At 46.3% G+C, this 24,548-nt stretch overlaps 1 protein-coding gene across 1 annotated transcript; it reads left to right on the top strand.

Moving 5' to 3' along the window:
- The first annotated feature begins 995 nt into the window (after positions 1–995).
- DYNLRB1 (dynein light chain roadblock-type 1) lies at positions 996–21,526 on the top strand. The gene is made up of 4 exons (XM_037496620.2): positions 996–1,087; positions 9,800–9,875; positions 14,981–15,148; positions 18,888–21,526. The coding sequence occupies exons 1-4, from the start codon at positions 1,085–1,087 to the stop codon at positions 18,929–18,931; spliced, it is 291 nt and encodes a 96-aa protein (XP_037352517.1). The 5' UTR covers positions 996–1,084; the 3' UTR covers positions 18,932–21,526.
- Positions 21,527–24,548: the final 3,022 nt, after the last annotated feature.

Genomic DNA, 24,548 nt, shown 5'->3' with positions numbered 1-24,548 from the left:
TACTACAGAGGTGATGATGTGCCCTTAGCTCATCTTATCAGAGGGCACACATCAACACATCCCATTACCTGTGCCTGCTAGGTTTCCTCATACTAGTCCTCATAGATACTGTAGCCAGTATCTATGCAATCCTCTTAACTTGAAGACACCCCCGTAAGAGTAGCACCAAATCTTTCCCAAGTCAAAGTGACTGTAGGGGATGAAAATTTGGAGTTAGGTCATCTGTGCTGAATTTAGCAAACCCTAATGCCTCGAAGAAACAGCATTCGCAAAGGAAAGCGGAGGCTGCTGGAGGTAGCGGTGTAAGTGTAATAACTGAAACAAGGTTCAGTATATGGCAGCGCGTTTTAACAATTAACTTCCTGCCAGAGAACCCAGAAAATTTTCTGGCTTGCGGGAGTAGAAGATTAGAGAGCAGCAGAAACGAACATCACAGGGATCTGGCAAGAAGGGCCGCCGTTTCGAAGCGCTAAGACCAGAGGAGCAGCAAAGACGGGAGTGGCTTCTGCGAGCTCGCTAACACGGGGCGCGGAGCGAGGGGCCCTAGGCTGCAGACTCCCAGCTGACCCCGACCACGTCGTCTCAGAGCCTGCGAGGAATATTACCGAGGGGTAGCACTGGGGGCCCCATGGACAACAGACGCCCACCCCAACTTCCAGACCACCTTGTCCTGGGCGCATTTTGCGCGCCTCACTTTGTCTCAACCGGCGTCAAGCGGTCTCAACGCGCCTTTTCCTCGCCTTCGCACCCGCCCAGCACGCTCCACCCGGGGCTTTCAGAATCAGCTCGGACTTAGTCCAAGAGTTGAAAATCCCTTCCGACTGCTAACTAGCGTCTTTCCGGCACAACCAGAACCGGGAGTTTTCCACAGCTGAGGCGATCCTTGGCGTCTCGCTCTCTGACAGCGCAAGGCAAACGTCCCCCGAGCCCCGGGGGAGCCAAGCCCCGCCTGCCCGCACGGCGCACGCCGGCTCCTGATAGGCTACGGGCGCTGTCCGTTTTGACAGACTCCTGTGCGCAGGCGCGGAAAAGTAGCCTGCCTGGGCCGAGCGGTGGCGACGCGGAGGTGTCTGTCCGGTCCAAGATGGTGAGTGTCCGCCCCGAGCTGTGAGCGGTCAGTCGGGGGCGGCCGAGCGTGGCCGCCCAGCACCCTGCGCTTGGTCTTACCCTCTCCAGGGGCGTCTCTGCGTTGGGGTGGGAATTTGCGGGGCTGGGCGGGGCCAGGCCCGAGAGGACTGGAGGGTGCGGTTCCCGGGACCCGGACCCAACGGGACCTGAGGCGGAACCGCCGGGTCCCGCTGCCCCTGGACCGGAAGCGGCGTCGGCCTCAGGCCGGGGCGTCCCGGCGGCGGGGAGGTCGGCGTCCGGGGCCTGCGTCCCGGCGTCCAGGGCCGTGTTGCTCGGGAGCCGCGATGACGATTTACCCCGTGCCGGGCACTGCCCAGCGCCTCCTGCCCTGGCGTCGCCTCACCACAGCCCGTGCGGCCCATCCTGCCTCGGCCCCGTTGTATGTGCTCGGAAAGTAAAGCCGGGTGGGGCTGAGCGCCTGGCCCGGGAAATGGCGGAGGTGGATTTGATCCCTCGAAGCTTGCTGCCGCCTCAGGGTCCCCGCCGTGGCCGCGAGCGGCTGGCACTCGGCGCCTGAGTCAGGCGGGGGGGCACCCCCTCGCCACCCCAGAGCCTCCTGCCTTCCCCGCTGGGGTTCCCTGCGCCTTTGCAGGTTGGTTTTCTCAAGCTTTTAATTCTCCCAATTTGTTTAAAAAAAAAATAAAATTGGGAAAGATCTTCAATTTAAGTCGTGTGAATATTATTCCCTTTTCAAAAATTAAAATGTTAAAGCCTAGAAAAGTTGAAAGGTAAAAAAGAAACTGTCCTCACCTCGAGACAGCCAGTTTTAGTTTTAATTAGGCATATTCTAATCGTTTTCTCGTCATTATTTTGCTTTATATAGTCAGCTCCTGCTCAATATACAGTTTTGGCCCTTGCTTTTTCAGCGTATTATTACACCATAGAATAATATCTTCACGTCACTAAAAACATGTAATAATGCTGCAGATAATATAACTTCACCTTTCACATCACTTTTTAAACTATAAAAATTTTCTTAAGATAATACTTGTACACAGTAAACAAAAGTTATGAAATGATCTAAGTAAAAAAAATCTCCCACCAAACCCTGACCCCAGCCTCAATCTCTTTTTGTAACAACCATTATTAATTTCTTGTGTGTTAATACAAGCATGAGTATCACCTCTTTTTTCTTTATACAAGTAGTGGCATGCTGCAACCTGTACCATGTTATTGTGTGTTTATGTTCTCATAAAAGCAGTATATATTTAGATGTACATTTTAACAAATTCATGGGAAGTATGTAACTTAGAAATTGCATGCAGTTCCCACCTCTCTTCCCCCGGTAGCGATGTTGGCAGTTGAGTGTCTCCTTCCAGATTTATTTTTGTGTAAGCACAACTATATATAAGCTATATATTACATGAAACTAGTGCTTACATGTTTAAACATGCAAAGTTCACTTTCAGCTGTGTTTATAAGTATTTCATTTTGCAATTTACTCTGTTCTCAAAAATATCAAACTTTTTTCATGTCAGTATTCAAATCTTTTTTTTTTTTTGAGGGTTTTATAGTACTCTGTCACAGTACTACATGCACATACATATATAAGGCAGTTTTTCATTTTTTACTCCAGATAACCATTCTCGCCTGTGTGTGTGTTCATATAGTGTTTATGTAGGACAGATTATTAGAAGAAGTAGTTCTGGCATGGATTTTTTACATTTTGGTAAAAATTACCAAATTGCCTTTTAAAGTGATAGAGTGTAAATCATCCATAAGTCTCACCTGGAGTTGCTTCCCCACGACTGTTTCCATGTGTGTTCTCTTTCCTCTTTGTTCACATGTGCTTATTTTTCAAGATGTACATGCTGGTATTTCCTTTTTTGTTTGTTTTGGTGTCCAAAACATTTACTTTTGTTGCTACATCATTTTGGAATGAATTACTTTTAGTGACATATAGTGAAATAGTTGTACCATAAATTTGCCAAACCATTCCTTTGGTGTACGTTTGAGTTGCTTCTGGTTCTTCATCAGTAGAGATAACACTATGATAAATGCCTCTGAGTGTGTGATTTATTTAAATTGATTAGATTTGGGCCTCCCTGGTGGCACAAGGGGTTAAGACGCAACCTATAAAGGTAACTGCAGCTTTTGCACGCGAGTTCAATCCGTGGCCTGCCAGGGAGTAACCCACATCGGGCAGCAGACCTCTCCTGACTCGCCTGCGGCTCCCCTCAGCAGTGTACTTCAGTCAATCTGCCTGTTCTGCTCCCCACTCTGTCTCTGGTGAATCCTCTCACCCCCCCCACACACACCTCTGGCCTGTACCCCAGCTCCTGTATGCATAAATAAATAAATCTTTTTAAAAAAATAAATTAATTGGATTTCCTTAGAAGAAATGTTCAGGAAAAGAATTTCTGAGGCAAAGGAACCAACAGTTTTATGGTTTTTGGAATTGGGTTGTCCTGTTGCTTTCCATAGGTTGTAATGCTGTGGTACCAGTTTTGCCATAATGTTGCCAGCATTTAACAAGATACCTCAGCTTTGCTATAGCTATTAATTTTTTCATTTACAGAGAACAGAGAACTTTTTTTTTTTTAAAGACTTTATTTATTTATACAAGCACTGGGTACAGTAGAAGCGCGGGAGGGTGAGAGAATTCACCAGAGCCAGAGCGGGGAGCAGAGCAGGCAGAAGGACCGAAGTACACTGCTGAGGGGAGACCCTCCTCTGGTGGCTGGGGAGCAGCCGGGGATCCAACCGGCGCAGCAGAGGCTGCGGGCAGCCTGCAATTCAGCACTCAACCGCTGCGCCACCGGGGAGGCCCCAGAGAACATTTTTTTGTGTAAATTCTCTGCAGTGTGTTTTCTACTGTTGTCATCTCTGCCCACTTAAAGTTTTGGAGATTTGTTATTTTAATCATTTTTTGTGATGTCTTTGTATGTCATTCAATGCAGGGATTTTTTAAAATCCTATTTGATTAATTTTTGCTTTATAGAAATTGAAATTTTCAGCTCAGTAGTCATATTGGTCATAGTTCCTTTGTAAATCATTTGCTTCAGAAGGTTATCCCTTCTATACTAAACCGAGAAATAATCCTGGAGCTGTACTGTTAATTTATGTTCCCATTTGTCAACACCCATCTGGGAATTAGAGAACCCAGAAGCTTTGTCCCTTCTCTGATGTAGACACCCATGTTTATAGTCCTAAAGACCCAGGATGCTGCAGATGCCAGTTGGGCTCTCTAGGAACCAGAGAGGACGTTGGAGATGTGAGCTGACCCTGAGGAGTTGCATGACCACTCAGGTATTTCTGGTAGCTCTTCTTAGTGCTGTAGGAATGACAAGCCTTGAGGCAGAACTGACATGACTTCGATGCCTGAGTACACACCTTTCCCATCTGCAAATATCCCCATTGCTTCTTAGAATTTTGGGGGCAACTTTTGTTTTCTTCCTTGGCTCCTTCAGGGATGAACTTGAGGTTTATTTTTAAGTTGTCCTATACCCAGATAGGTAACTGCTGGTCCCTGTACTTTCCTGGAGACCCCTCTAGTCCTCATGGCTATCCCATTTACCCAGACCTATCCACCCCTCCAGCCCTCTGTTGGTTAGGTAAACTATTCTCTAGCCTGCCAGGAAAATTTTTATTAAATTTGACTACATTAAAATTTTAAGTTTCTGATTATCGAAAAAACATAAGACTAAATGAGGGAAGTAGGAGTTCAATTTATATGACAAAAGTAATATTTCTAACATACAAGATTTTTAGAAAAGTCAATAATACAGAAAAACCAAAAGACTCAAAAAAAGGAGAGTGTGGTCAGTAAGGTAGATTTCAACTTCACTGATAATGCTCAAAAATTAAGGAAAAGTTGACTTTCTATTATTTGATCTTTGCCTATCAGAATAACAAAGAAACAAAAAACTTGGAAATAAGGGTCATCTTTTGGTTTCTTGAACATGCCAAACTTTTGCCACTTCACTGCCTTTGCATTCACTCTGTTGCCTGGAGTGCTTTGCTTTTCTATCATTTAGTTCTTGGCTTGAAGTTTACATCATCCTCAGGTGTTCCTGCTAGCCAGAATAGCCTCTCCTTGTCCCCCAGCCCTGTCTGTGCCCTGAAAGACTCTTTGATCACTTGTTTTTTGAAGGTCTCTTCTACCAGAATATGAGCTCCCTAAAGGCAAGGACCTTGGCAGTTGTGGTCACTGGTATAGTCAGTTCTCTTGACTGCTATGTGACCTTGGGCAAAACTTTTACTTTTTTTTTTTTTAAGATTTATTTATTTATGCATAGAACTGGGGTACAGGCCAGAGTTGGGAGGGGTGTGTGTGAGAGGATTCACCAGAGACTGGGGAACAGAACAGGCGGGTTGACTGATATACACTGCTGAGGGGAGCAGCAGGTGAGATAGGAGAGGTCTGCTGCGCCATGTGGGTTAGCAAACTCTTGCTGCAGTGGCTGCACATAGTTGAAAGTGCTGACACTTAACCCCTTGTGCCACCAGGGAGGCCCCAAAATTTTTCCTTTCTGAAGGTCAGTTTTCTTTGGGGATTATACCACCCATGGAAGGTTCAGATGGGAGTTGTATCTGAAAACATTCATCCCAATGTCTGACCTGTCCTAAGTAGAACTGTGTGTACTTGTCTGTTTTTACTTTCTTGGTAAGTGTATGTTTCTTTTTTTTTTTCTGTTTTGTTTTTTAATAAGCTGTAAGTCTCAAAAATCTTTCTCTTCATCAGATTTTTGCTCCCCTTGCAAAACTTCTGGTCTTCAAGCTTGAACATGGCGCTTTACTCCATAAAAAACTTCCCGTTCTAGTATATTATGAAGTTCTTCTGAAGAAAACTAAATTCAACTCATACCTCTGTGGAAGCCAGTCTCTTTGTTAAAAGGTAGAGAACACTTTTGTATCTGTGCAGAGTGTTCTGATAGCTCACCTTCAGTTATTCAGATTATACAACTAATAAGCAGTGAAATTGGAATTCTTAACCCAAGCAGCATGACTTTGAAGAATTTCTCAGTCACAGTGGCATGCAACCTCCTCTTCCAGCAGCTAAGCGGAGATGTCACAGGTTTCTCAAACGAACACATTCAAACTTTATTCCCCATCTTCCGAATTGTTTCTCCTAATTTTAGCCATGGAATTCAACATCAAAATCTGGAAAATCATTCCTCTCCCTCATTCACAAAAAGTTACCCCAGTTCAGATCCTTATCTTTGAATTTGACTGCTAAAATTGCCTTTCAGCTTGTCTCCTCACCTCCAGACTTTCCACTTTGAATCCATTCCCACACTAGGCAAAAGAATCCCTTCAAAAAATCTTGAGGATTGTAATAAACCTTTCTACTAAATCACTCCAAAAGGCAAATCGTGAATATGTGCCCCAAAGGTTCAGGGATCATTCCCTAAATGGTTAATTGCAAGCAAGATTTTTCTGACAAACATAACTTGCCAGCCCCTAGTTGAATGTAGTGCCATGGCGCCCCTTACTTATTAAGCAAAGAAGCAGACTTGTTTCTCATCAAACTTAGCATCAGCTAAACCTTAACCCTTTTTTTCACTCTGGGTACTGTAAGGCCATGTCTCCCTCTCCTGTACTTAAAAAGGTTGATTTTGTGAAACACCATTGCAGAAATGTCTTTTATTTGTTCCTTAAGTTCATTGAACCTATGGTGTTCTGGTTACTAGGACTATGAAATCTAGGACCCTGGTTTCAGTGTGCTTTGGGTCTGGAGGAGGAAACAGAAGTGAAGCAGTTACCCCCATTGTGATACATGCTATGAAAGCGGGGTCCCCAGGGTACCCAGATGAGGGGCAGTTATCAGAGAAGCTCTCCCATAAAAGGCTCATGAGCTGAGTCCAAAGGGTTGGGAGTTAGTTACATCAAATAGGGAGGGAGAGGAGGTTGCTTTTTTCAGAGGAGCAGAGCATGCCAACACCCCTGGCTCACAGTAGGCTGTGTTGCACTTTGCAGCCCAGTCTCTCCATAGCTGTCATCCTTTTGAAACATTAAATCATGTGACTCCTTACTTCAGAACCTGCTACTGGCTCCCCCAGGTTGTCCCCATTAAAAAAGTCATTATTGTGGTCTTCTACCGGGCCTGCTGAAATCGCCCCTAATCCTTGCTACCTCTCATTTTGCTGCTCTAAACCTTCCCCCTGCAGCCCTGCAGCCATACTGGCTCCTTTGTTTTTCCTGGAAACTCTGCTTTCCCATCTCAGGACTCGGGTTTGTTTTGTTTTGTTTTGTTTTGTTTTGGTGCAGTCTGGAATGTTCTTCCCTAGAGAGCTGCATGATTAGCTCCCTCATTTCCTTCTGCTCTCATCTTAGTGATGCCATGTATGACCACCTTATTTAAAGTTGCCAGTAGCTCCTGTATTCTAGCTCACCTTCCCTGCTGTGGCTGGTAGTTAGGTTTTACTTACTCTTTTTTAATGTCTACTCCTTCCCAGCCAAGTGTCATTTCATTAAGCAGAGATATTTGTTGTATTTTGTTCCCTACAGCATCCCCAGGCCTAAAACAATGTCTTGCATATGGAAGGTGCCCACGTAGTTTTCAGCCCCACCTTCTAACCCATGGGGAATATTTTGGACCTCGTATTCTGATATGTTTGGTTTTAGCTTTTATTCCTCTTCCCCAGGGTGATTTGCAGATGAATTGAACTTCCTAATTTGCCATCCAAATGACAAATTGTTCTTATCATCTTGTTCTTATCATTGTTTGTTCTTAAAATTGTTCAAACAATTGACAAATTTATAATCTTGTTCTTAAAATGTTGAGCTTGTCAGAGCCATATGGCCCTCATCTCAGAGATTCCCTTAGATACACAGAGAAGGGTTAAAGATATTTTTAAAAGAATTAAAAAGGGCTTTAAAAAGAATAAAACTTTACCTATAATTTTCTGCTTTTAAGGGAGCTTTTATTTTAATCCCTCTTCTTGTTTTCATATAGTTGTAGTCACTACTTTATTTTTTCTTTTTAACTGTTTTCACTTAACATTATATCTTAAACCTTTTGCAGTTGTATATTCTGTTCACCATTGTTAATATGTAATATGTCTGTGAGCAGACATTTCATAATTTACTTCTCCCTTGTTGGGCAATTTTGGACTCTTTCTGCTTTTTGCTGTTGTAGGATTTACTAAACAAACATCTTGCTGTGTTCTTTTCTATCTTTGGAATTATTTCCTGCGGATAAATTTCCAGACAGGTTACTAGGTCATACTGTACTGTGTAGTATTGACCATTTTTGTGCTTTCCCCGCCTCTCCAGAGTAGCACATAGTAAGAACTCAATAGGAATTAATAAGTCTGTTGCAGAATTATGATTTCCTACATGCATGACCCACTGTCTAGTACCTACATCCACTGACCTAGCATTGTCCTTTTACCCAGGCTCCAGACTTTAGAAGTATCAGGCTGTGTGCTTTTTTGCCGGAGGACTTGTTTGTCCTTTTCTGCAGCAGTTGGGAGTATTCTTATATCACGGGGGAATGGTTTGATGGTGACTGGATTATCAGCCTTGTGCCTACTAGAAAAATAATAATTCATTGTGCTATCTCTATCCAGTGTTAGGGATGTCCACCTCTCCCCCAACTCATTAGCCCCTGGGGTAAGGAATCACTCATTTTTGGTGAATGGATCCTGTTTCCAGCACAATCGGACTCTCAGATTTGGAGTTGCTTCTGACTGGATTCTGGACCAGTCTGGAAGATGCCTCCTAAGAGCAGGCCCACTTGGAGGCCACTTTTCATTCATAGGAAGAGGTAGACCTTGTTCAGTTAAGAAGCTGCTTACTGAGTCCCTACTCTGCAGCCCATTGTAGAGACAAAGTAAAATAGTATGTAATGTACTCCCCAAGGAGAGACAGTCAGGAGTTTGGCATGTCAGAGGGAGGCAAGACTTCACTACATGGAGACTGGTAAATACTTTATGAGAAGGTGATGTCTTGCATGGTCTGAAAAAGTTTGTTGGATTTCAGTAGAGAAGAGGCCTTGTTGGTGTAAAAGATGTGATCAGGAGGTTTGGTCCTGTAAATGGAGAGTGGAGGGAAGGGGCAAAGAGGTGGGAGCGAAAAAGAAGACCTTGCATGGCGGGGTGAGGACCCAGTGTCTTATTGTCCCTCTGTTTACAAATCCTGTGTGCCAGAGTAACCCACACACTCTAACTAATTTCTGGACACTCAGCATTAATGAATCCTTCCCAGGCACATTTCCCATGACGGTGTGCCAGGTGTCACATTGTCTAAGATGCCATCGTATTAAGTCACTGAGTCTATCCTCATAGGGTCATTTTGCTTCCTTTGGAATGTTTTTAGTTGTGCTCTTTAGGCCACAACGATAATGTGTCTCTCCTTCCTGTTAGACATCAGTGTTGGGTTTTTCAAAACATCTAAGTCCTATACCCCAGCTATACCAAATATGAGTCATAGATGTGGCTATCCTGGGAATTGTATTTATACTCTGCTACCTAGAGCTGGGGGTTGGGGGTAGGGCAGCACTAGTGCCTAATGGGCAAAGGGCCAGGAGCAGCCCCGTGCTGGAAGTGTAAGCAGATGATTCAGGTGCTGCCGATGGCTTAAGGACCATACCAAACAGGCCTGGGGAGCTTTGAGGAGGTGCCAAGTGCCTGGGTGTTACCTGTTTGCTGTCATCTGCCAGGGGTATGGAGGAGTTAATACAACCTACCTGGTCCCTCCTTAACCTTCGTCTTCTTCTCTCTGGCAGGCAGAGGTGGAGGAGACACTGAAACGACTTCAGAGCCAGAAGGGGGTGCAGGGCATCATCGTGGTGAACACAGAAGGTACTCCCTCCCTCGGCCTTGACCTGTACACAAGAAGACCCCAGAAGACAGCCTAAACACAGCATACCATTTGGTGTTTACTGAGTGCCTTCATATACATGATCTAATTTCAGCTTGTTTTGGCAGCCTCCAGTGTTGTAGCACTACTATGGAGTTAGTCCCACTGCCCTAACAAGCTTGTTTTTCAATATTCCATTCCTTTTCAGCACTTGTCCAGGCATATTTTCTCTTGGTCATAATTATAGTTGTTATTCTTTTGCATGTGTTCATTCAATTGCTTTTTTATATTGCTCCATGATTTACATAAGCAAATTTTTTAAACTGCCACTACAATGTTTATTAACCATACTCTAAGGTGTTTGTACTTTTTTGCTAAGTAATACTGAACTGTTTTGTGCTTTTAGCTTTTCCCTCCTCTTTTGGAGGGAAAGAAATTACTTTAACAACTTTAAAAACTACAGATACTAAATTTTCCAAGCTGCTCTAGATATGGTAGAAGGGGGAACTGACATTTCTCATATGTACATCCTGTGCCAGGGCACAAGGCTTATGCTTTATAAGCATATCATTGTGTTTGATCCGTAAAGCAGCCCTGTTGTCTCCACTTTGCAGTGGTGAAAACTGAATCCAGAAATCAAAAACCTGCTGTTACAGAGCCAAGATTTATTCCAAGTCTGTCTGAGTCCACTTGTGCACTTTCCCCTACTCTGTGCTATGAAGGACCAGAGAGAGTGGGTGCTGGTCTAGCCAAGGCCGTGCCCAGGATCATCCAGCTTGATTCTGCCAGTTCTCTACTTTTCCTCTCCTCAGTCTGTCTGATTTGTTCAAGACTTCTGTGCACCCTAGTGTATATGCATTGTCATTAGAAGCCTTGTTTTGGAAAGGCAGAATTCTTGAGGGTGACAAAGTAGAGGTGGCATATCCTCAGTTAGAATGTTGTTTTCTAAGCCATCAGACAGGCCAGCTCAGAGCTAGGCAGACCTTGCTCCCCAGCTTTATCAAACTCTAATGAAACCTTGTGGTAATTGTTTTCAAAGGAGACTGCAGGTTGGGAATACTCAGGACACTAGGAGTCAGGAGCAAGTCCCAGTTCAGATTTGCCACTGATTAACTGGATGACCTAGGTCAGGCCCCTTACCCTCTAGGACCTCAGTAACCCAGGTAGTGTGGTTAATCCAGGTAATCTCTGGTAGGTGCTTTTTGTTCCTAGACCCAAAAGACTGTATGCCACACAAAGAGAGACTGTCTTCGGAATCGGGGCACTTTTTAGCCGAGGTCTGTAAGGCTAAGCCCCAAGCACAGACTCTCCTGGTGGGTCCCCTAGGCTTCTGCCGAAATTCGCAAATCACAAGCCTTCATTCTTGCTTTAAAACTCCTAAAATGGAGCGTTTCCATTGAGAAAATAGAGCCCCAATTACTTACCTCTTAGATACAAATGAGCACTTGTTTTTTGTATACCAGTTTGGTAATACTGCACAGTGGCTAAGAATGTGGAATATAGAACCAGACTGACAGGTTGAGTCCTGACTCTACTTATTTGTCAACTTTGTGATCTTGGACAAGTCATTTAACCTCTCTGTTCTGATTTCCTCATCCTTAAAATATGGATAATTATACACCTTTTTCTAAGGGAATTTTTTAGAACAGTGCCTGATACATGGTAAATGGCATCTAAATGTTACGATTAGAGTGTGTGTGTGTGTGTGTGTGTGTGTGTGTGTGTGTGTGTGTATGTTTCCTTAATTTGTGCCCCAATCACAGAGCTCCCACTTCAGTCTCTCATCTACATTTCACACAGTAACCCTATTAAGGCTGGGGTGTTTGACCATTTTCAGATGAGAAACCCAAACTGAGAAAGGTGAGGTGACCTGCCCAAGGCCCCCAGCTGTGGATGGGGATGATCAGAGCGTATTTTTCTTTTTTCTTTTTAAAGATTTATTTATTTATGCATACAAGAACTGGGGTATAAGCCAGAGTTACGAGGGATGAGAGGACTCACCAGAGAGAGTGGGGAACAGAACAGGCAGATCTACTGAAACACACTGCTGAGGGGAGCAGTGGGTGAGGCAGGAGAGGGCTACTGCTCCATGTGGGTTGCTCTCTGGCTGGCTGGGGATCGAACTTGTGCTGCAGTGGCTGGCAATAGCTTGATAGTGCTGTCTTTAACCCCTGCGCCACCAGGGAGGTCCAGAACTTATTTTTCCATGGGGGCTTTAAGCCCTCTGGAAACTTCCATTAAGGATGATTGGAGATGATTGTGTTAGGAATTTCTATTTTCCCCTCTAGGGCTTTCCTGCCCCTCTCATTCTTCCTACAGGATGACACCCCTGACCACCCCAGCCCAGAGTGAAGCTCCTGCTCCTGAACCCATAACACTTGTCCTGATCACTTACCAGCAATTTTCCACTGCCTTTTGATAGCTCTGCCTAGGCCAAATTCAAATGATGTTTCATAATAAAAGTATGAGTTTAAGCAGCTTTTACCAAGAACTTAAGGAACATTCCATTCCATTTGTACCTCTCGACCCTCTGCCATCCTCTGCTGCAAAATAAAAGACTCAAGTGTGTAACCTCTCAGGGCAGGGATTTATCTTGCATGTTTACTGCTGTACCCACAGCACCTCGAACAATGTTAACACAGATTTGGTTCATTAATAAATATGCATTAATTTTTGTTAATTTTTTTTCATGTTGATTGATGGGCTGAGTGTGGTGGGAGGACCTGCATAGCCTCACAGATCTGAGTCCTGAGTAGAAGTCATGCCTCCCTGGTGACCAGCAACTTCTGTAGGCTGCAAAGTCCCCATTTGTGAGGGCAGAGGCTTAGAATAGGTAGCCTAATTGTTAGACCATCTTCGAGGTGTCCCCAGCCCTGGCATACTGTGAATCTGGAATTATTCTGTTGCCCTTATTTGAAATTCCCCCCAGTTTGGGTCCCTGCCCTGCCACCTCCATGTTCTCTTTTGTTTTTAGAGTGAACCAGCAAGTGCTTAGTTTCTTGTTTCTTTTACATATACTCTCATTTGGTAGAAATGTGATCAAACTAATGATATTTGTCTGAACTACTGAAAGTAGATCTTGTGGCTGCTCATTTATCAACAGTAATAAATGCTTAATGTAGTCTTTTGTGAGGACACTTGTGAGCATATCAGATCTGGTCCTGGCCTTCAGGGAGCTTTCATTGTGCGGGGGACAAACACAATGATCACTTTCATAAAGATGTGATATCAATCTCAAGTCACTGTTCCAAAAGAACACTGATGTGCTGGCATGGTAGCATGGGGACAATCACCACAGCTAGGGGAGGAGGGTTAGAGCCATTAGAAGATGGAAACCTGAGGGACTAGTGACAGTCATGAGTGAATAGGGAAAGGAAGGAAAGTTCCAGACAGGGGACCTGATAGAGGTGGTCTTGTAGTATATAAAAAGAGGTTAAGAGGTTGAATCACCCAGACTTTGTAAGGCCTTGAGACTGACCCTTTGTGTCACCTTTGTACCTTTACCCTTGCCATCCTTTGCTGCTGCCCACATGGGACTGGGGGTGGGGATGGGATTTATTCTATAGGTGATGTTGATAACCAACATATTACGTGAGTACTCTTGCTATAAACATTCTTAAATGAGTTTAGCCATGTTTAATCCTCAGAGCAGCATTGTGAAGCACAGGCATTTTACAGGTGAGGAAGTGGAGTCTTAATAAGGTTAAATCACTTACCTAAGGGCCACATAGCTATGATGGGGCAAAGTCTGGGTGTAAGCCCGGGTCATCACATTTCAGTTTCTACTCAATTATCACCCTATCTGCACAAAGGTTTCACTATCCAGCAAGGCTTCCTGGGGCCCTAATAGGCACATTGTTGGCTTCTAGGATTCAACAGTAGCCTTTATAACCTGATTTTCTTGTCCCTTAAAGAAGTGGCAAATGGCCACTATAACTGGTTGTAGTGACTTGACTCAAAACAGCTGTTCAGACTCAGCTTTTTCAATAGCACCATGTCCTCTTCTGTCGACACTTGTGTTCCTTTGACATAAGAAGACAAGGTTGAGCCAATTTCTTGTGTAGATCTGAGAGTTACTGCTTTTGGTTGATCCCTAAACTAATCAATTGTGGGCCATATTCGCAGTGTCCTAGGCCCAAAATCCAGCCACAAAAGTGTGAGAAGTCCCTTGTGCTGTCAGTGAGGGCTTTTGGGGCCTCATTGATAAAGCCTCTGCCTTCAAGTCACAGTGATTCACAGGTACCTGGTGACACAGTTGTGGCCAGAGGTGGGTCACGCTGAGCCCCATTCCTCACCTCCATGACACTGTCTAGTGAGGGAGTCCATTTAATAGTTCATTACAAGGAAACAGAAAAGACTTGATGTGCAGTACTGTTCACAACACATCTGTGCAGTACACAGTTAACTAAGTAAAAAATGCAGCCAAAGTGCTCAATAATAGGAAAATGATTAACTCTGTGGATGGTGACTTAGTAGGCTCTTTGAATGCAGTAGCAATGCTTTTTACAAAGGTACATGCAATCAGAAACAGGCGTCACTTTTGGGGGCATGATCACCTAACTATAGACAGTGTGTTTATAATTGGGCCCTAAGCCTCCTGTGGTGGGAGCTGGAAGAAAACACTTGTTATGTCCTGTTATAAGCTAATCTTTTTTCTTTTTCCTGTTTGTCAATATTTATACATTTGCAAGTGCTGTCATTGTTCACATTGTAATTGTTGTGAATGATAATTGCCTTTACTTACTGGAAATCAATCAAGACAGCGCAGCCCTGTGAAAAGAGCCCAGCAGTGGAGCCAACGGGCCTACATTTGAATCCTCGCCCTAATGCTTATCTTTTTGTGCTCACCACTTGACGTTTCTGTTAACTCGTTTGCACGTGAAGATGGTTACTGCCTTCAGAATAGTTCTGTAAACTAATGCCAGCGTACTTGAAGTGTTCAACATAGTACATAGCAAGCCCTCAGTAAATAGTGGCGTTCGTCGTTAACTACAACCCTTAACTCACACACAATCAACTCAGACCAGTGCTCTAGAATTAGGGGTGTGGAGTTGGGAGGCAAGAAGGAGCTCCAATCCTGTTCAGTCTCTGTCTGCTCTCCCCCCAGGCATTCCTATCAAGAGCACCATGGATAATCCCACTACCACACAGTACGCCAACCTTATGCACAACTTCATCTTGAAGGCCCGGGGCACTGTGCGTGAAATTGATCCCCAGAATGACCTCACCTTCCTTCGAATTCGCTCCAAGAAAAATGAAATTATGGTTGCACCAGGTAAGAGGCCTTCCATATCCCCACTTAGGAGCACACCCTCACAGCACATACTCTAGCCTATCAGGAAGACTTAGCACGTTATTATTTTCACAAGTTCCACAAAATGGCCTAAAGAGATGAAGATACAGAGTTGATTGCCTCACTGCCTGGCCCTGCCCTAGATTCTAGGCAACAGAGGGGAATCATGGGGAAGATAGCCACTTAAAGTATGACACGGTGTGCGTAACCCTCTCCCTGGAGTGGAGTATTCAAGAAGCATTGGGAACATGGAAGAGGGTGTGATTGTGCTTGGGGCAGTCAGCAAAGGCTTTCTAGAAAAGGGGACATTTGAGCTGAACCTAACAGCACAGGAAAGTGTAAGCGAGCTGGCTATGTGTGAAGTCAAAAAGATTTTGTTGGGCCTCCCTGGTGGCGCGGTTGCGAAGTTGCCCACAGCCGCTGCAGCGCCGGTTTATCCCCGGCTGCTCCCCGGCCACCGGAGGAGGGTCCCACATGGCGTGCAGACCTCTCCTGCCGCCTGCTGCTCCCCTCAGCAGTGTACTTCGGTCCTTCTGCCTGTTCTGCTCCCCGCTCTGGCTCGGTGAATTCTCTAACCCTCCCGTGCTTCTGACTGTACCCAGTGCTTGTATAAATAAATAAATAAATCTTAAAAAAAAAAAAAAAAATTTTGTATTTCTCAATCAAAGCAGAAGCAGAAATACTGGAAAGACATTTTATCCTTGAAAAACTGTTTCACTGCCCGCCTGTAACATGCAGTCCTGTCTCTCTGGGCCCTATGCAGCCTACTCTTCCTCCAGCATTAGAGCGGATGCCTGTTTTTGTTTCATGTGAAGTGCCCAGCTTGCATCTGGGGGCTGTTGGTACAAACAGTACCTGTCTTTAAGTATTAGAATCATTCTCAGGGGGATGAAATGCTTTTCCTGGGAGGACCCCACAAGGACTGAGACCACAGGAGGCGACTGTCCTGCCTGCTTCACCTCACTTACACTTTCTGGAAAGAGTTCCCCAGGATCATTTTTGCATTGCTGCTTCTCTCTCCCTCTCTCCTTTTTGGCTGAGTCACATAGTAGAGTGAGCATGAGCTAAGTGCGTATGTGATGATGCAGGCAGGCTGCATGCAGCTTATCTACAGCATTAGAATATGTGCAGAATGGAGTGGGCGGTGAGATGTTTGGTCTACCTTAGAAGGGACTTCAAACATCAAACCCAGCTATGTGAACTTGACCCTGTGAGCAGTATTTTATGACAGAAGGTGATAAAATTGCCATATATCTGGATGAAAGAGGACAATGGAGAGGCTGGGGATACTGAATGCCCCTGGGCTTGGCAAGACAGATGGCAAGAGGCTGGCTGCAGAATTCTGAGGTGATTTGAGAGGAGAGGGGTGCCAGCCACTCCCAGCAGCAGAATGATGGTAGTTCTATTCCCAGACTGTTCAGCCCAGTCTAGCTCCCTGAAAGGATGTGAAAGATTTAAAGGAGAGACCCATAAAGCCCATCACAGGTACCCTTGAGACCCTCCCTACAGATGTGGTGACAGAGAAGAATGTAGGGTAACTTCAGAGACATTGATTCCAAAAGCATGCCGTCATACACTGTTTGTGGTGTCATCACTGCTTGATACATCACAAGCCAAATGATGATTAAGTCTCTATACTGTCATGGCAAATTACATCAGGCACAGAATCTGTTTCCCAGCTTCACTTCTTACGAATGTGACCTTAAATAAGTCACAGAACCCATGTACCTCTGTTTCCATACCTTTAAAGTGTTAAGTAGGGGACTGGACTGCTCTGGGTTTTTGAGACATCCCATCTGGTTGAGTGTGTTGGCACAGGGTGAGGCAGAAAGGCTTGGAATCAGATTTGAACTCAAATCCCTACCAAGATTTCATACTGGGTAAGGACAAACCTCCATCCTGTAAAACGTAGACTGGGAATGCTCACTGTACTGACCCTCCAAGTCAGCGTAGGCCTTAGACCTACTTGGGAGCTCACGGTGTGAGGCCAGGACAAATCATGCAGTCTTCTCTCCTGCATGGTGTCTCTTGGCTTAAAAGTTTCCAAGAATTGGCAGCTCTCCTTTCTGTGACTGTGTAGTTGTTCTGTTTATTCCCTTTGCAAAGCAGCAGCAGCAGCTCTCTGCCCACCTGTGTCGAGGCAGGTGTTTCTTTCTTTTTTTTTTTTTTAATCTTTCTCCTTTTCCTAATAAACCTGTCCTTTTAAATTGTAAAATAAAAAAACAAAAAAAACATTAAGTTTCCAAGAGTTTCTGCTCTGGAACAGCAGAGCTGTGGGAAAGCGACTGGCCAGCCATCCATGTCTCAGCTCTGCGTAAAGCCATCTCCAACTTTCCTTCAAGGTCCAGATCCATGGGTATGATTGGTGCTTGAGTCTAAGTTGGCAACTGCCAATGTAGAGGGTGTCCTTGGGGCTCACAAGCCCAGAAGCTCCTCAGCCTTGTTAGTGGAGAATGAAGTGGCCATACTCTTGGGCAACACACAGAGGCCTGTAGGGAGGGTGTGCATGCTGTCTTGCTCTCGCTTGCTCTCAGATGTGGTGCACACCTCTTAGGCTGGAAGTACGACTTTTCAGGGTTGCCTTGAGTCCAGTGAGTGTTCCTTCTGGACACCCTCACTGCTTCTCCAGCCACCTTGCTGCCTCTCAGAGCCTCAAGAGCTTCCAGCTTCTTTCCCTAGGCCTCACACATACCTTCCTGATATACTCCCTTCTGGCCGCCCTTTTCACTTGGCTACCCATTGCTTCTCAAGAAGTTAGAGGAAAAAAAAAAAAAAAAACAAAACACTTAGCTCACTAGCCTGCTCACCTGTTTTTTTTTTTTAAAGATTTATTTATTTATTTATACAAGCACTGGGTACAGTCAGAAGCTCAGGAGGGTGAGAGAATTCACCAGAGCCAGAGCAGGGAGCAGAGCAGGCAGAAGGAACGAAGTATACTGCTGAGGGGAGCAGCGGGTGGCAGGAGAGGTCTGCGCGCCATATGGGACCCTCCTCCGGTGGCCGGGGAGCAGCCGGGTATCGAACTGGCGCTGCAGAGGCTGGAATTCAGATAGCTTTTGCTGCCTTTGACTTGGTACTTTGTAAATTTTCTCATCTAGAAAGTTCTCGAAGGCCAGCAGCTCAGCCTCTGATAGAATTGACATTAACCCAAGACCAAGGGGGTTGAGGTTGGAATTACACCTTTGACTCTTAACTAGCTCAGAGTCACCTTAAACTAGCAGTTGTTCTCCCAGAAATTGCAGCGTCAGCATCACCTGCAATCTTGTTAAAAATATGAATTCTCAGTTTCCACCCCAGAGCACTGGGGTTGGGGCTCCCCAGTGTTTGTTTGCAACAGTCCTCCAGGTGATTCAATCCCTCTAATTTGAGAGCCGCTGCTGTGGGCAGTTCACTTAAACTCTGTGAACCTGAGTTTCCCTACCCAAAAGCAGGAGTGGGATCCTGCCTCCCTGTGGTACTGGGAAGACTGAAAGGGAGGGCGCGCTGCCCTGGCAGAAAGTGTAGTGGGGGACCGCGCTGTCCGGCAGCCACACGTGTAGGCAGAAGCACCACTGGAAACTTACGAGTTCGTCTTCCGTTTCCCCAGCAACGGAAGTGACCTAATGATCGTTGATGTTGTTTATCACCCCTCCCCCCATTTTATGATTGGTGAATCAATGACTTAATTTTTTTTCTAGTTTTTCTCCCATTGTGATTTATTTTTTATTTTTCTCTTTTGCAGATAAAGACTATTTCCTGATTGTGATTCAGAATCCAACTGAATAAGCCACTGTGTTGGCGGCCTGCGTCTTTCCTTAATTTAATGCCCCCCCAAGAATGATAGTGTTAATCATGTCCATCAGCTGGGATACCTTAGAGTCCACTCAACCATCCAGTGACCAAGGGTGGTCTGTAGCTCCACCCACCCCACCAGACTTCTCCCTCTGCTGCCAGGCGCCCCGGAGCTCCTGGGAGGGCCCTTTCCTCGTGTCCAGATTTTGGAGCAAGAGCTTATGAGAAACCCACACCCTGCCTCCCTCTGACCTTCTGTTCACTTTGTCAACTTTGGGGAAAGCTGTCTTTAACTAAAAATAACCAAAATGTTTACCTGCTTGTGTGTCTTAAACACGGGGTTCAAAAGATGTCTCTCTTCCTGTGTAATCACATGTCTAAAGGCGGAAGCCCCGATGCCACTCCAGCCCCAGGGCAGGCTATTCATGGCTGAGAGGCCTACTCCTCATTGCGCTCCTGGCCACCCCTCTGAGCTGAGCCTGGGTTGTCTTCGGTTCTGTGGTTCCTGGGACTCTAGTTCCTAGCCACCCCCTTATCATTTCCCTCCCTTCCCAGTATTTTCAAAGTTTTTTCCTACACTGAACTGAGAAAAGGAAAGGGAGGGGATATGAAATGAAATTGGGATCTAAAAAATGACTCACTTTAGGTGTCACAGCCAGGACTAGGTTTCTGGTTTGAAAAGCTAGCTCTGCGCGTCCCCGCTGCCTTCCCAGGAGCTCCAGAAGGTTCTGTGGGTGAGCTCGTCCTGGGCAAACCTGTGCTTCCCCTTGGACTGTATAAGGGGATCCCAGGACGTGCCTGCCACTGTGAGGCTGCAGGACCCATCATCCAGCGGCACTCTAGAATCCCCCCAGAAGGCACACGTATTTATTACGTTTTTGTTTCTTGTTCCAGAGGGAAAAGATTGAAAATTGTGTAGTGCAAATCTTGAAATCCTTCATTGTCCTTTCCCATAAGTAACCTGTCTATAGTATTATTTCTCCCATCTAGCAAAAATGCTTTTCTCATTTCCCAGTGAAATTTTATCAGTAACAGAAGAGTGAAACATACCCCTCGGAGCCTAGGGGTGTAGTTTATGAGGGTTTGGCAAAATTTCTTCACAATTTCCTATTTTAGTGAAAGATCATAGGAATTTTCCACTCCATAATGCATGTCTGTCAACATAGAAGTCTTTTCAAATAATTTTCCTCAAATCTTCAAGGAAAACTGATTCTCTGGGAAACCGCTGTACATTTGCCCTGTCCCTGCAGACCCAAGAAGCCCATCCTGAGGAGGGGGTGATGGCAGGACTGGATCCATCATTTTCTCGGAAGTTAGCACTTGAAGGAAAGTGAGGTATGCCACCAGTATCTTCCCTTTGTTCTCTGAGGCTGGGGTCCAGATCAGGTTCCCTGTCCTGGCTTGAGTTTCTCCAAGGATAATGGGGCAAGAAGGTCTGATACACAAATCATCCAGAGGACGTGGGGTTTCCGGAGGAAGGGCCTCTGTCCCTGGGGAAGCAGGTGGTGTAGCTCCAGAGCAGGCTTTGGGGATGTGGCCCTCCCTTCTTCATGCAGTCCTTCTTACCTGCATTTAAGCTCCCCAAACTTCTGTCAAGGTCCTGAGGAAAATTTAGGCTGTCTGGCTTTGGGGAAAATCCATGACTTGTAATGATGCTTCACCGCCAGACCCCTGGGCAGTTGGGTTCCACTCTGAGCTTCATTCCTGCTTGTGATGCACCCCGTTTAACTCTCCAGAGGCAAAACCTCGGAACTTCAGTCAGTCTAAATAATAGTAAATTCTCCAGGCCTTCTGTACTTAAAAGCAAATATAGAGGAATAATACCCGCTAGAGTTAGAAATTGACAAATGCCCTGGGCATGGAGGGAAGGGTATGGTTTCTGGATTTTAGAAGTGAATTTGCCAAAATAACACGCGTGTGTCTATTCCCACCATTATGGATATTTTAATATCAACAAGTGGAAATAATTGTATGTCCTCTATTCTGTAATTTCTAGTTAGCTTTATGTAATCTGTCCATTCTATCCATCGTATTTTTTGATGCATTTCAAAATATAATTGTAGGCCAAACATTTCAACATGCATATTAACTAGTTTGTTTTAATAAAGGTGGATAAGATTGTTTTAATACAGGTGGAGGGTGGATAAGATTTAAAGTAATGAAATGCATAAATCCTAGCAGGTACACCTGTCAACCCAGTCCCCCCATTTCAAGATCACATTATGCCAGAAAGCTCTCCTGCTCCCCAGTCTCCACCCCACTCACCAGAGGCAACACCTTTTCTGATTCCCTTCAGGTATGTTCTTTACCCTCCAAGGTGCACCTCCACAGGGTCCCTGAGCAGGCCTACATTTCAGATGAGTGGTTGCCTTTCAGGGACTGCCCTCCATCGCCAGCCCTCTACCCCAGCACCTGCCACAGGCTACAGAATTGTGTTCTCTGTGAGCTGGTATTTCCTTTTCTCCAAAAATGTGCTTTAAAAACCCTTAAGGAGGGCCTCCCCGGTGGCGAAGCGGTTGAGCGCTGGGTTGCGAAGCTGCCCACAGCCTATGCAGTGCCGGTTCGATCCCCGGCTGCTCCCCGGCCACCGGAGGAGGGTCCCACATGGCGCACAGACCTCTCCTGCCGCCCGCTGCTCCCCTCAGCAGTGTACTTCGGTCCTTCTGCCTGCTCTGCTCCCCGCTCTGGCTCTGGTGAATTCTCTCACCCTCCCGCGCTTCTGACTGTACCCAGTGCTTGTATAAATAAATAAATAAAATAAATAAATCTTTTAAAAAAATACATAAATAAAAAAATAAAAACCCTAAAGGAAACAGGCTTTATCCCCTTTAATATGTTTGGCTCTCAAACCAGCTGCACTTTTGTATGTTTCTCCATTCAGAATCCTAACCCAACATCCCACACTAAATTCAGGTTCTGGTGAATTACAAGGGGAAAGAAAAGAGAAATTGTGAGATCACAAATGGCAATCTTTGCAGCAGGTGAAAATTGCTAAGTTGCCAAGCTCATCGAATTGGTACAAACACTCAATGTCGATGAGCTGCACCTGATCAAGCTTTTCAGTTGCGAAGGAAAATAGCACAAGAGCTAGTTCTGCCATCACAGCTCCAGTGGCTCAAAAGGCCCCATTTGGTCTGCTGTGATCTGTTCTCTGGCACCTTCCTCTGCTGCCAAAGAGAATGTAGGCCAAGTCTCCTCCCATCACTTTAGGATCCTGGAAGCCTCCCCCTTAAGTGCCCAGTCCAGGGTGACCATGACTCTTGTGAATTGCTCTTGGAGATAGAGGCCACCTCTTCCCCAGCTTGGGCCTACAGCTTGCCTCGCCCTGCTGTATTGAAGGGGGAAGGAGGAGCAAGAGTTTGACCTTGGCTTTATTTTCCCACCTGTGCTGCCGCCTCTTTTATCCCATGTTGCTAAGTGAGTGAGATGAGGCAAGTTTATATTTCACCAATACTGTGGTGAGTCGACTGCCGGCTCTCCACCTGATGTGTGTTTAAAGCGGACACTTGTGCTTCTGGTTGCATCTGTTGTGAGTTTTCAGAGGGCTGCCCTGTGCCCACCACCCTCTCCCCTTCAGCCTGCATCTCCCACCCACCACCCCCTTTGAGTGATGCGCTTTCTGGCTAGCCCACTTTCCATTTGGCTCATGGTTTGCAAGGGGCCAAAAGCCCTGCAAGAAGTTTGGGGAATAATTTGGTAATGGGCCATGGAAAATTAAGTCAAAACTTTAAAAAAAAAAAAAAAAAAAGCAAATGCAGGCCATAGGGCATATAATCTATCTCAGCTGCTAATAGTTATGTAAGCAAAATACTACAAATCCTGAATAGTGCTAACACTAGGGGTGGGGATGGGAGGACGGAAAGAGGCAAGTGTCAAGTCCCCTTCCGTGGTAAAAATGAAAGAAACTGGAAAACCACAATTTAGAAACATGAAGGTAAGTTTCAGAAGGAACATCTGCATGTAAAGTATTCTGTGATTTCTATACTACAGATATTACTTGGGTAAAAGTTTAAGTTTGCCTTAACTTAAAGCTATACTTACAAGAAAGCCAGTGCTGCTGGCTTTCCCAATGAAGTGACTGAAGAATGAGGAGAGTTCTAGAACCCCAGAGGGAATCTGGAGGAGTGGACCAAAGCATACCCAATGCAAGCGTGAAATGTCTTTGAGGTCTCCTGTCTTTAAAATTGTGCATGTATTTTGCACTCTGGTGGCTCCATGGAGAATGCAGAGCCTGAGTGGAACCCGGAGCCCAGTCAGCCAGGTGAGTGCCCATGGGGGCCTGGATGAGAGGGGGGTAGCTTGGGGCCACTACTGGGGCGGGGATCCTTCTCCAGGAGACCATCAGGACATTTTGATGGGTTTTGAACAAGCAAGTAGACTTGTTCAAAGACCGCAGGTGCTTGCTTCAGCAACCAGGTGCTGCCATTTACTGAGATGGGGGTGACCGGAGAGCAAGTTTGCAGGGGAAGCAGTTTCGAGGTGGCCTGCTCTACTCGAGCCTGTCTGACAACTGTGTGTCTAGTAAACTTTGTTGAACACACTACTGGATGCACGATTCTGCCAGTCCTGCTGAACAGAGATTTGGAGCCATAAGCCTGTGATTAAAGCCAAGGGACTTACATGAATTCACCAAAGTGAAAGCAGCAGCGGAGAGGAGAGGCATGAGAGGCATCAGCTGGGCAGCAGGAGCCCGTGAAAAATAGGAAGTGGGGGGGGTGTCAATTGAAGCAAAAGCTGTTTGAATGAGGATTCAGTTCAGCTGTGGAGACTCACACTAGCAGTGGCTTCATTAAGCAAGATCAGAGTTTGCTCCACGGCCCAGGGCTGGAATGGGGACGCCCCGAAGTCAGGGACCCAGGCTCCTTTCAGCTTGGAGGTGCGCTGTCCCCAGGGCTTAGCCCTTGGCCTGGCTCAAAATAGTTGCTGGCGCCCCAGCCCTTTAAGGACACTCCCTGCACTTTCCGCTGCTTTTGGGGAAGCCTGTGCCCATCTATCCCCAAAAACCTTCTTCTGCTTCACAATCTGACCAGACGAGGACAGCCTTCTCCGGCCCGGGAGGGGGCGGGCGGGCTTCAGCCTCCGCGGCTCGGGCGCAGCCCGCCTGGGTCTGGGCGGCCTCCGTGCGGGAGCCCAGCGGGGCGGTGTTGGGGGCCCGGGTGGGAGGAGGCTGGGGCAGGCCCCTGGAAGACGGGTCTGCAGACGCCGCTCCGAGGAGCCCGGCCCTCCAGGCGCGGCCGGCGGCAGCGGCCCCCGGCAGCCTGCGGGTGGGGAGGGCACAGCTGCCCCTGCAGACCTCGTGTTTGTTGCGGGCCCCGCAGTTGTCCGCTGGCTCCAGCTCTAGGTCCGGGACCGCCTCGCAGGCGGCCTGGGGCGCACAGGTTTGCGATGAGCCCGGCCGCGGGCTGTGCGGGCGCCGGAGCAGGCGGCGGGGGCGCACGGGCGGGGGCGGGGCGCCTGCCCAGGTCGGGATCCCACGCGGCTAAGCGGGGTCTTGCTGCTGGAGACGCCCCGCTGCCCCGCCCCGCCCCACACACGTAGGTGTCCCCGACAAGTTAGTTTTCCCGCCGCTCCTCGCCGCAGTGAGGCTGAGACCCAAGTCCAGCTGGACGCA

Source organism: Talpa occidentalis, unplaced genomic scaffold, assembly GCF_014898055.3.
Source record: "Talpa occidentalis isolate TD23 unplaced genomic scaffold, MPIMG_talOcc4v2.1 talOcc4.10, whole genome shotgun sequence".
NCBI lineage: Eukaryota > Metazoa > Chordata > Mammalia > Eulipotyphla > Talpidae > Talpa > Talpa occidentalis.
This window is presented reverse-complemented; position numbering and strand designations above follow the sequence as displayed.

Bases quoted from the DNA above. Each gene is read 5' to 3' on its own strand.
- DYNLRB1 (XM_037496620.2), top strand. The intron at 9,876-14,980 runs GTACTCCCTCCC...CTCTCCCCCCAG, and splicing joins CATCGTGGTGAACACAGAAG to GCATTCCTATCAAGAGCACC. The intron at 15,149-18,887 runs GTAAGAGGCCTT...TCTCTTTTGCAG, and splicing joins TGAAATTATGGTTGCACCAG to ATAAAGACTATTTCCTGATT.